Raw genomic sequence first — 12,500 nt, 5'->3', positions numbered from 1 at the left:
GCATAATTTGATATTTATACTTTGACAATGTGCTTTCATTTTTTTTATTTCATAAAGTGAGTCTTAATTTTATCCGTATTTACACTACTAAGATCACGTTTTGCTTATATACAGTATACAGTGTTATACACACACACACACACACACACACAGACACATATATATATATATATATATATATATATATATATATATATATATATATATATATATATATATATATATATATATACTAAGAGTAAACCACTGAAAATTAAAACCGAGAGGCATCTATGAGCCAAAGATGACGGATTTCATAAACTACCACACTGCAAATGGGTTAATTTCCAAACAAGAGCCCGTCATTACATAAATTAATCTAAGGTAACCCCCATAAAAAGACCATATGTCAAACTAGTTACTCATCAGGCAAGAACTCAAGTTTGTATATAGCATATACCTACACTTGCCTACGCTAAAATCTTTATTTGAGCCTTTTAAGTAAAATAAAACTACTAAACTGACCCCTTTTCTTCCTTACTTTACCAGACGGAACAGAAACACGCTGAGACATTGGCTTTAGAGTACTTACGCACAGACCCAGCTGGTAGAGGAACCGGTACACCCATCATAAAGTTGAAACAGGGCTTCGAACCACCCAATTTCACTGGGTTCTTCGGCGTCTGGGACAACGACCTTTGGAATGTAAGTGCCATTGACGATTCAAGTTTTCATCAGCAAGAAATGTCTAAGGAACGCTACACTGGTGTGAAAGTGCCCCAAGGCTTACGCCATTGTTTGTTCTATCACCAGCATCTCAAAGGCTCCTGTTATTAATGTTAAACCCTTAATTATGATCATTTATTTACGATCTATGCAGTAGGCCTATTGATATCAGGATGCCATCATCCTCGTTTAATTAACTGGCTATGGTTTAATAAAAGCCACATTATCTGTAAAGGTTATAATTAAAAAATGTTTACTTATCAGAATGACATGACTTACGCTGACATCTGTGAGCGACTGCAAGAACTATCTCCTGGATCTACGGTCTTGGTCACATCCACATCAGGCGGCAGCTCCGGTAGAAGAACGTATCCAGTTTCGGTTTTGCGAGAAAAGGACCCGGAGAAATTACCCCAAGAAGTAGATCCGACGCGCAAGGAGGTCAGTTACGGGCAATTCTTGTAGTTAGTCTTTTGCAATGACATTAGCATGGATGTCAAATGTTCCAACATTAGACTCAGTTACTGATTTCGTATCGTAGTGTTTCTTCCTATTAGAAAATATAGACATTTTTATATTTGTACTGATTTTGACACATTGTAGATGACCCATCCGTCAGATTAGTAAGTAGCACCGTGTCCGAATTTTATTGGCTGATAGGTATGCCTTAGACCTAGGATATGCCTTTGTATAGCCTGCAGTCTTCTTGAACTTTCTGTATCGCCGTGAATTGCATTCCTCCTGAATGCATCAGAAACATTTGCAGCTAGTTACGTCAATATTAGGGTGACGTGGCCATATGCCTAATCTCCGTAAAAAGAAATGCTCACAAGTTGACACAGAGGCCAAATGGTGCATCAAGAAAAATATTCGTGAAATTTCACTCTCTATATTCACTCTCTTGATTCACATTCACTCTATAACTGATGTTCGCCGTAAATTATCGAAATTTGAATAGTTAAAATGTTTTGTCTCATCAATTTCGTCTGGTTCATTTTCGAGTCCTTCGACCCTAAGGTGCACCCCACTTATTAGCCTCCTATTATGCGTTCCTCTGGTTTCCTTTCTTTCATTTTGCTTTCAAGAACCTTTTAACTTTTACTAAGAACGTGAACAAGTAGGTTAGAGGTTAAATCGGAACAGAATGATTTAAAAATATATGAAATATAAAATAGCAAAAATCAGGAAAATATTGGTCAAACTGCGGTGTTTGATATCCGCGTTTAGTGTCGCTTTAATATATATATATATATATATATATATATATATATATATATATATATATATATATATATATATATATATATATATATATATATATATATATATATATATATATATATATATATATATATATGGCATTTAAGGAACTCTTTTGAATATATTCTTGTGTTTGCAACGCTTTCTGTGCACAAATAATTTGTATTATTATTATTATTATTATTATTATTATTATTATTATTATTATTATTATTATTGTTGTTATCAGTATATATTTTTATTATTACAAGCAAAAATCTACAAGCCGAAGATTTCTAATAGCAAAATGACCCCAATCCGAAAAAAAAATTGAACTAAATAGTAAACTATTAACAATAAATAGATCAAATTAAGGGAAATGATCGATGTTGAAGCTTTTTAATTTCCCACAGGAATTCCTCAGCGACCCCGACTTCAAATCCGTGTTCGGTGTCGCCAGGGAAGACTTCGAATCCATTCCACAGTGGAAGAGGAACAACCTAAAGAAGAAGGCCGGACTCTTTTAGGCCCATTATCCGCAAATGGTGTTAGTACAGTAATATTAGGGGTGTTGTGTGTGGCTTTGTAACGGCTCGACTTCTTTCTCGTACTTGTGATCTAAGGCCTAGGCCTAGGTATATACTTAGACCGTGCTAGGGCCTAGGCCTAGTTGCATGCCTAGACCGTACTAGAGTCTAGGTCTAGTCTTATTGCCTCTCAGTATCGGGACAAAATGAACTTGTAAATTTTACGTTATATTTCAGTTACCAAATAGCCTACTATAAGCTGATATCGTTAAGTTTTGAGAACCAGATGGCTTGTATTTATTGTAAGCGTGATTCTGTTATGATAAGTGTTGGATCTTAGTCAATAGTTTTATTAATGCAACATCATTTGGAGAGAAATACAATTACACTTGAGCTTCATGGCATCAAGAATAAACGCAAGTTGTATAAAGTTTACATATGTAGAAAGTTATATTTTTAATAAGTAGATAGAAGAAACGAGCAATTTATATTTTATCAGAGATTTTGCACAATACACATACACTGGTGCACAAAGATGCTGGCGCTGATCAAGGTAAAGTACTGACCAGTAATCTATATATAGGTTTGTTGATAACTTAAATTATCTTAGTTATTAGTTACTGGTTGTATCAGTACATCGTTTGAAGAAATGAAATCCACAATTATGTGCTATTCTTATAAGTTAGACACTTAGATATAATACTGTTGGGAGCTTTACCGAAAAACTAATTTCTCATTACTGTTCAAAGCGTTGCCGGACAGTATATACTTACACAGTGTCTGCAAATAACCTAAAGGATTTGCCATTAGACTATTTTCAGTAAAACTATGCTATGTAAAACATTCTAGATTTTCTCTTTACTTCTCGAATTACTTTTGGTATATAGCACGTAGATTATATTCTCATGGCTTTGTACAGAAAACTAGCAAGCCGGCCCAGACTTTAGCAGAAGTCAAGATGTTTACTCAATAGAAATTTGTTATGAATAGCCTAGTTCGCCACATTAAATTGTCCAACAATAAAAGTAATATATATATATATATATATATATATATATATATATATATATATATATATATATATATATATGTGTGTGTGTGTGTGTGTGTGTATATATATACATATATATATGTATATATATACATATATATATATGTATATATATATATATATATATATATATATATATATATATATATATATATATATATATATATATATATCTATATATATATATATATGTATGTATATATACATATATATATATATATATATATATATATATATATATATATATATATATATATATATATATATATATATATACACACACACACACACATATATATATATATATATATATATATATATATATATATATATATATATATATATATATATATGGTAATCATCAACAAACTACAGATCAACGGATATGTGCAAAGCTTCCCTCCGGTAAGTACAGTACTGTTATCAAAGACCAGTTGTCGGTAGAAATGTTTTTACTTTTTTTCAATCCTTTATTTTACGGTTGTGATGTCTGTTATATTACGTCTAGATATTTTTTCTATGATTATAATGTGATGGTTAACGTGTCCAAAATGGTGTAAATACAGATTTTGAAATAAAAAGATACGGATTTTATTCGCCCTTAAGAAGTGAGGTTTTATCATTCATCTCTCTCTCTCTCTCTCTCTCTCTCTCTCTCTCTCTCTCTCTCTCTCTCTCTCCAGTTGTTAATGACTATATTTGAGTTTGTTGAAATTATAACTATTCAACAAACTTATATGTCACTGCTATTTCAAACCAAGTTTGTTAGCTAGTCCTATCTAACCTTGTTTTAAACGATATTTATAATACGTAGTAATATTTTGGGTAGGTGAAAATATACAGTACCCTCGCAACACACACACACACACACACACACACACACACACACACACACACATATATATATATATATATATATAATATATATATATATATATATATATATATATATATATATGTGTGTGTGTGTGTGTGTGTGTGTGTGTGTGTGTGTGTGTGTGTGTGTGGCTAGAGAACCAGAGGAATACGTCAATGCCTAATCATGCGAAGGCTTTTTTTTTTTTATTATTATTATTACTGATAGGCATACTACAGCTCCTGAAAGGTTTTCCGTGTAAATAATAGTCATCTTATCTAAAGAATCATTATCCTGGCAGCCATTTGTTATTTTGTATATCTCGAGAGAGCATTTCCTTGCTACGGAGTAATAATGAGAATTCTTAAACAATTGCTATGAATATTGCGTGTAGTATCTCTCGCGTGTGATCAGCAATAGTCCTGAAAATATATATTAAACCAGAGAACTTATCAAAGAAGTAATCTGAGTAATCTGCTTCCTTATCTAAGCATGTGAGAAAACCGGCCCCCGTCCGTCCCTCACCTAACCTGACCTATTGTAGAGTTCCTCATCTTGTTGGAAATAAAGAAATTTGCTCCTAACTTAACGTCTCATATTCCAAATTCCCAGATGCCAGTATATTCCTGCAATAGTATTATTATTATTATTATTATTATTAGTAGTAGTAGTAGTAGTAGTAGTAGAAATAAAAATAGTAGTAGTAGTATAAGTAGTAGTATTAACTAAGTTACAAGTTGGAAAAACTGGATGTTACAAGTCCTATGGCTTCAGGGAAAGTATCCCTGTGAGGAAAGGAAATAAAAGAAATAGATAAGCAATATATTAGACGTAGTGTATTAAAGATATAAAGTATATTGTAATCAGTGGCAACGTTAAAATAGATCTGTCATATAAACCAGGCCTAGATGGAGATGGTTTGGACATGCTCTTTGCACTCCCCAAGAGAGATTAGTTCACCAAACTTTCTGCTGGGGTTCACAAGACACTAGAAGAGTTGGAAGACCCAGGCCTACATGTCTGAGGACTATGAAACGTGACGTGGGAGATGATGAATGGAGAGGTATTAAATTACAAGCTCAAGATAGAGATGACTGACGAAATCTAACCGAGGCCCTTAGCGTAAATAGGTGTAGGAGGTGATAATATATACTATGAATACTCCTGTCAGCTGTTCAGTATAAACAAATACATTTTCTGCAAGTTTGAACTTATGAAGTTTCACAGACTCAACTGCGAGATTAGGAAAATCGTTCCACAATATTATCATTAGTATTAATTGCTAAGCTACATCCCTAGTTGGAAAAGCAGGATGTTATAAGCCCAGGGGCTCCAACAGGAAAATATCCCAGTGAGGAAAGGAAACTAGGAAAAATTAAATATTTTAAGTACAGTAACAAAATTAAAATAAATATCTATATAAACTATAAAAACTTTAACAAAACAAGAGGAAGAGAAACTAGGTAGAACAGTGTGCCCGAGTGTACCGTCAAGCAAGAGAACTCAAACCCAAGACAGTGGAAGACCATGGTACAGAGGCTCTGACACTACCCAAGACTAGAGAACAATGGTTTGATTTTGGAGTGTCCTCCTAGAAGAGCTGCTTATCATAGCTAGAGTCTTCTACCCTTTCCAAGATGAAAGTGGCCGATGAACAATTGAAGTGCAGTAACCCTAAGGGTTAAGAAGAATTGTTTGGTAATCTCAGTGTTGTCAGGTGTATGAGGACAGGAGAATTATGTAAAGAATAGGCCAGACTATTCGGTGTGTGTGTGCAGCCAAAAGGAAAATAAACCTTAACCAGAGAGAAGGATCCATTGTAGCACTATTTGGCCAGTCAAAGGACCCCATAACTCTCAAGCGGTAGTATTTCAGCGGGTTGCTGGTGCCCTGGCCAACCTACTACCTAGATATGGTTATAGTTGGAATAAAACTTCTAGAATACTGGGCTGTGTTATGATGGAGAAGGCAAGACTGCATATCTAATACTACGTACATGACGGTAGTCTTGGAATATTTTAATGGCAAGTATGGTCGGAATTATGAAAAATCTTATGCGATATGCATAAAGAAGTAATTGAACGACGGTTCCATAATTTATATCCAGATCAGGTAAATGAAATGTGTTAAGACCGCAAGTTTTTTTGTTTTTTTTTTTATAAATTTAATTGAGATTCAGTATTTGAAGACCAGACAGGATAACAATACTCGAAACAAGGTAGAATAAAAGAATTAAAAAAATTCTTCAGGATAGATTATAAGATTAGGCTGGCTGCTGGAGAACCTTTCTTTTTTTTACTTTGTGGTTCTACCACAGTCCCAACCCCGGGCAGAGTTGTACCTCGACGATGAATGGCTCCCCGACCCTGCGCTGGTCCAAAGTTCATACAAATATCCATAAATCAAGGCACCCATATCGTTTACCTTTCCTTAAATACTTCGGACGACCATATTAGAAACTTATTTCTAACAATCCATGGATATTTCCTCCATCACTCGATCTACTCCAGCATTACACTGTTTGGGTGGAACAAGGGGCGCTCCACGATGAAGCCGCAGTAAATATAAACCTTTTCACTACAGTCATTACATGTCACAGGTGAGTTGAATTTCTTATTCACTTTTAATTCTATTGTATAGAAAGTGTACTTCATGGTTATTTTATCAGTTTTGTTGTTTGATTTTATGGTTGTATGACTTAAAGCATTCTCTAGTCTAGTTCACCATATTTACCCCATATGTTTAAAATGATTCCTGCAACAAAACTACAATATTTTTTTCTTATTTAGATTCGCTCTCTCTCTCTCTCTCTCTCTCTCTCTCTCTCTCTCTCTCTCCTCTCTCTCTCTCTCTCTCTCTCTCTCTCTCTCTCTCAATACATTCGGGTTTGGCTGACTCAAGTATATAGTTAATTCAATTCGATATGAATTTTAAACAAACAGCGAGTGAAATTAGAGAACGCGTCGAAGCTTGATCCTGTAAGTAACCGCTTATCGTTCACTGAACGATACAAACTTAACACAAGATACTCCATGATACTGAAGGAAAGGAACGAGTTATGAATAAAAAAACGAACGCTCATGAATCAGTGTTAACAATCCGTTGGTCCCATCAAAACAGTCTATTATATTTCGTGGGAGGAAACTAGACCAACCCCAGGTGGTTGCCTAGATCGAGTTGGGCAAAAGGCTGGTCTTAGTCATTGCTTAAATAACAAATAAACTTTAAATTATAAACTCCGGTTTGAGAGAATTGCCTGTTCGCGTACGTCTGTTGATTCTTGCAAAGCAAACGAAGTTAAATAAACGTTATGTTGATAAAACTTCTCTATATGCATACCAGGGTCTTCCAGTGTCTTGGGGGTAGAGTTCTCTTGCTTGAGTGTACACCCAGGAACACTATTCTAATTCTCTCCCTCTTGTATTTTGGAAGTTTTTATAGTATATAAATGTAAGATCTATTTTAATGTTAAGATATTTTATTTTGATTGTTCATTACTTCTCTTATAGTTTATTTTCTTATTTCCTTTCTTCACTGGGCTACGTTTCCCTTGGGCTTATAGCATCCTGCTTTTCCAATTAGGATTGTAGCTTAGCTAGTAGTAATAATAATACAATGGTTGCTATTGCTGATTTCCTTGACACTAATATTTTTTTTAAGTACATTATATTATTGTAACTTATTATTTCATTGTAAGTTTTGCAAACGGTTACAGTATGAATTATTTTTGAAGAATTTGTTATATCAGGAACTATGTGCATACACCCATAATGTACTTTTACCATTTGGGCAATAAGAATAGTATTACTTAACCTAAGAGAAAACTTCATACACCTTATACCTTGCATGTACAATTTCGCTAATTCCTTTCCATTCCTGTTTCCGTTAAGTGAAAAGTTTTGGTATATTATGGCAATACCTTACGGAAGTTTACTCAAAGTTTACACAGGAATGAAGGTGTAGCAGAAAACATTCAACAAATATAAAATGTTTTTATGTTGACCAGGCTGACATGAGTTTTTTATAGTTTATATAGGACATATCTGTTTTTGACGTTGTTAATAGTTTATATATGACATATCTGTTTTTGACGTTGTTAATAGTTTATATATGACATATCTGTTTTTGACGTTGTTGATAGTTTATATAGGACATATCTGTATTGACGTTGCTAATAGTTTATATAGGACATATCTGTTTTTGACGTTGTTAATAGTTTATATATGACATATCTGTTTTTGACGTTGCTAATAGTTTATATAGGACATATCTGTTTTTGACGTTGTTAATAGTTTATATATGACATATCTGTTTTTGACGTTGCTAATAGTTTATATAGGACATCTGTTTTTGACGTTGTTAATAGTTTATATAGGACATATCTGTTTTTGACGTTGCTAATAGTTTATATAGGACATATCTGTTTTTGACGTTGTTAATAGTTTATATATGACATATCTGTTTTGACGTTGCTAATAGTTTATATAGGACATATCTGTTTTTGACGTTGTTAATAGTTTATATAAGACATATGTGTTTTGACGCTATTACTGTTTTTAGAATGATATATTGTTAATTTATTCTGATCATTTATTTATTTCCTTATTTCCTTACCTCACTGGGCTATTTTTCACTGTTGGAGCCCTTGCGCTTATAGCATCTTGTTTTTCCAAATAGGGTTGTAGCTTGGCTAGTAATAATATAATGATAATAATAATAATAAAAAGGTAATATGGAAATATTAAATATTCACGCCGCGGTTGCATGTCTAGTACCATTACATCGCGTGATGGTGCTCCGGTTTTATCAGCAATCTGACTTGCCACTTTACTTTAGGTACAATTCCTATTTTTCTATTTTATTTCATATAAGGAGAGTTTCTTGCCGGATATCAGTGCCCCTAGCAACAGTCACTATTTAACTTTTTTTATCTTTTTATTTAAAAGTTAAATTACATAATCTTTACAATCACAATATTTACAGTATAATCACATTTAATTGCATTTTTCTCTAAACAAATCCATCTAATTTAACAATTTACAACATCACACATCTTGATTTTAATTTCTAGTCACTCAAAAACAATAATTTATATACTTTTTGGTCACTTTTTAACTAATTTCTTTCCTTTTTCAGATTTTCTCCCTCCACCAACCACGTTTAAACTTTTTTTTTTATATTGCAACTAAATGGTTTTCCATTGTTGCAAATCGGGGATGAATAATATTAAAAACAAACTAAATTAATATTCATATTTTACGAATTACATAGTTTAAAAAGTCACTATTGTGACATTCGATATATTTAATTAAAAAAAAATCATTTAATAGATTGAATGTAATTTATAGAAATTACTTTTAAAAAATCATGACTTGGCGCTGAAACAGCCTGTTACGCATTCTCTCTCTCTCTCTCTCTCTCTCTCTCTCTCTCTCTCTCTCTCTCTCTCTCTCTCTCTCTCTCTCTCTCTCACAACAAGTATTTAATATTATCCCTTTTATTCATAACTGCTCAGAATAGCGTCAGCTAAGGAGGGACGGTGGTTGAAGATCAAGGAGTCAACCTGGGGGTAAGAAGGATTGTGGGGAGTGAGACATATCATGTTCCCATCCACAAGGCCTTTGTCTTTCGCCTTCAGAATCGAGGGGAATTTTAACCTATTTACTTTTAATTCCTCATTCGATCCCAATTCTGCTGTAATTAGGGAAACCCAGGTACACCATACAGCTGTTGTGTGTATCCGTTTCCACCAAGGCATTCTTTTGAACCTCTCTATCGATCATGGATAAGTTTTGAATGGACGTTGACAAAAATCCATCTTTTCCATCCGTAGGAGTTCTGCAAACCCCGCCTCTCTCTCTCTCTCTCTCTCCTCTCTCATCTCTCTCTCTCTCTCTCTCTCTCTCTCTCTCTCTCTCTCTCTCGTTAATCCACGTCATTGTTCCAAAGAGAGATGGACTAAATTACGTTTTTTCACAGCATTGCAGTTTCGCATTTGCGTCTCTCTCTCTCTCTCTCTCTCTCTCTCTCTCTCTCTCTCTCTCTCTCTCTCTCTCTCTCTCTCTCTCTTTAATCAACGCCATTGTTCCAAAAGTGAGATCGATAAAATTGAGAGTTTTCACAGCAATGCAGCTTCGCATTTGATTCTTAGACTCTCTCTCTCTCTCTCTCTCTCTCTCTCTCTCTCTCTCTCTCTCTCTCTCTCTCTCTCTCTCTCTCTCTCTCTCTCTCTCTCTCTCGTTAATCCATACCATAATTCCAAAAGAGCGATCGATAGAATAACGATTTTTTTTCACGGCAATGCATCTTCGCATTTGCATATTAGACTCTCTCTCTCTCTCTCTCCTCTCTCTCTCTCTCTCTCTCTCTCTCTCTCTCTCTCTCCTCTCTCTCTCTCTCTTTAATCAACGCCATCATTCCAAAAGTGAGATCGATAAATTAAGAGTTTTCACAGCAATGCAGCTTCGCATTTGTTTCTTAGACTGACTCTCTCTCTCTCTCTCTCTCTCTCTCTCTCCTCTCTCTCTCTCTCTCTCTCTCTCTCTGTCAAGAGGTCTGGCAGGTATTTGAAATTTACCATTGCTCGGATTTCACTTTTGACGGCTGTCAATTCTCCCCTTATCCAATTGACAATTTAATTCAAAGACTAAGGTTTTTGACATCAAAAAGTGGGCCTCTCTCTCTCTCTCCTCTCTCTCTCTCTCTCTCATCTCCTCTCTCTCTCCTCTCTCTCTCTCTCTCTCTCTCTCTCTCTCTCCAGCCTTAGTTGGGAAAACAGGATGCTATAGGTTTAGGGGCGCTAACGGGAAAAATAGCCCTGTGAAGAAAGGAAATAAAGAAATGGGTAAAAGAACGCGTTCTCTGTCGGTGTGATAGTGACAGTGATGGTAATGGATATTAGGATTATTATTAGTTTGCGCTGGTAGCCTGACATTGACTCGAAAATTATTTGAGGTGAACAAAGTGGAGGCAAAAACAACAGAGAACATTAAATGGATTTGAGAAACAGATATCACAGGGTATAACGAACTTGCGGTTGGGGGGAGAGTGAGAAGAGAGAGAGAGAGAGAGAGAGAGAGAGAGAGAGAGAGAGAGAGAGAGAGAGAGAGAGCATTTAATTCTCCAGCTATGATATAATCTTTTCCTGTTAACACTCTAGAGAGAGAGAGAGAGCATTTATTCTCCAGCTGTGATATAATCTTTCCTGTTAACTCTCTAAGATTATATCACAGCTGGAGAATTAAATGATCTCTCTCTCTCTCTCTCTCTCTCTCTCTCTCTCTCTCTCTCTCTCTCTCTCTCTCTCTCTCTCTCTCTCTCATAAGAAGCAACACCATGGTAAAGCATAACATTACAACATTATTGTATTTTGGCTATAAATAGTCGTCCAAATGCCGACTACCGTGAATTAACTCCCACGAGGATGAAGCTAGTATGTTGGTTTGTTACCATCTATGAAGCATAATAAATTTTGAATGTGTTTTTTTTTTTTTTTATAAATGAGGTAATGCATGATTTTTTGGTGTATTTCTGTCCATAAATAAGGTTATAAATGATCTGTGAATGATGTAATGTATGATGAATTTTGGTTGTATTTCTTTCTATAAATAAGGTAATATATGATCATATATGATCTATAAATGACGTAATGTATCGTAAATTTCAAGTGCATTTCTCTCTATAAAGGAGTTAATATATGATTAATTTCAGATATATTTTTATTTCTACCAAAAAATAAAGTAATATATGATGAATTTTAGTACATTTTCACTTTTCAATGCATAAATGTATAATAGGCTTTATGGACATCGATAATGTTTTGAATATCATTGACGGTTAGACTTCGGAATTCATTTTCAGCTTCTCTGTTCCTTCCCTTATGAAGTCATACGAGAGTAGAGGGTCGCCTCTCGTATTACTTCAGATGGCAAAGACCAGATAATTATTTAGAACACTAAAATTCATATTATTATTATTATTATTAGTAGTAGTAGTAGTAGTAGTAGTAGTTTACGAGTTATTTTATTTTTTCTTATTACTTTATATCCAATGAAAGTTTCTTCGTACAAACTTCAACTGATTACTTATAATATTGTATAAAGGTACTTTATTAATATAGCTG

At 34.2% G+C, this 12,500-nt stretch overlaps 1 protein-coding gene across 2 annotated transcripts in view; it reads left to right on the top strand.

Moving 5' to 3' along the window:
- LOC137630450 (villin-1-like) overlaps positions 1-3,196 on the top strand; it is a 72,031-nt gene extending 68,835 nt beyond the window's left edge. For both annotated transcript variants that reach the window (XM_068361926.1, XM_068361927.1), the window contains exons 18-20: positions 529-684; positions 970-1,146; positions 2,358-3,196. In XM_068361926.1, the coding sequence (XP_068218027.1) occupies positions 529-684; positions 970-1,146; positions 2,358-2,471 (447 nt within the window). In that variant the 3' untranslated portion in view covers positions 2,472-3,196. The remainder of the gene's footprint in view (positions 1-528; positions 685-969; positions 1,147-2,357) is intronic.
- The last annotated feature ends 9,304 nt before the right edge of the window (positions 3,197-12,500 follow it).

The sequence above is a fragment of the Palaemon carinicauda genome, chromosome 38 (genome assembly GCF_036898095.1).
Source record: "Palaemon carinicauda isolate YSFRI2023 chromosome 38, ASM3689809v2, whole genome shotgun sequence".
In the NCBI taxonomy this organism is placed as follows: domain Eukaryota; kingdom Metazoa; phylum Arthropoda; class Malacostraca; order Decapoda; family Palaemonidae; genus Palaemon; species Palaemon carinicauda.
This window is presented reverse-complemented; position numbering and strand designations above follow the sequence as displayed.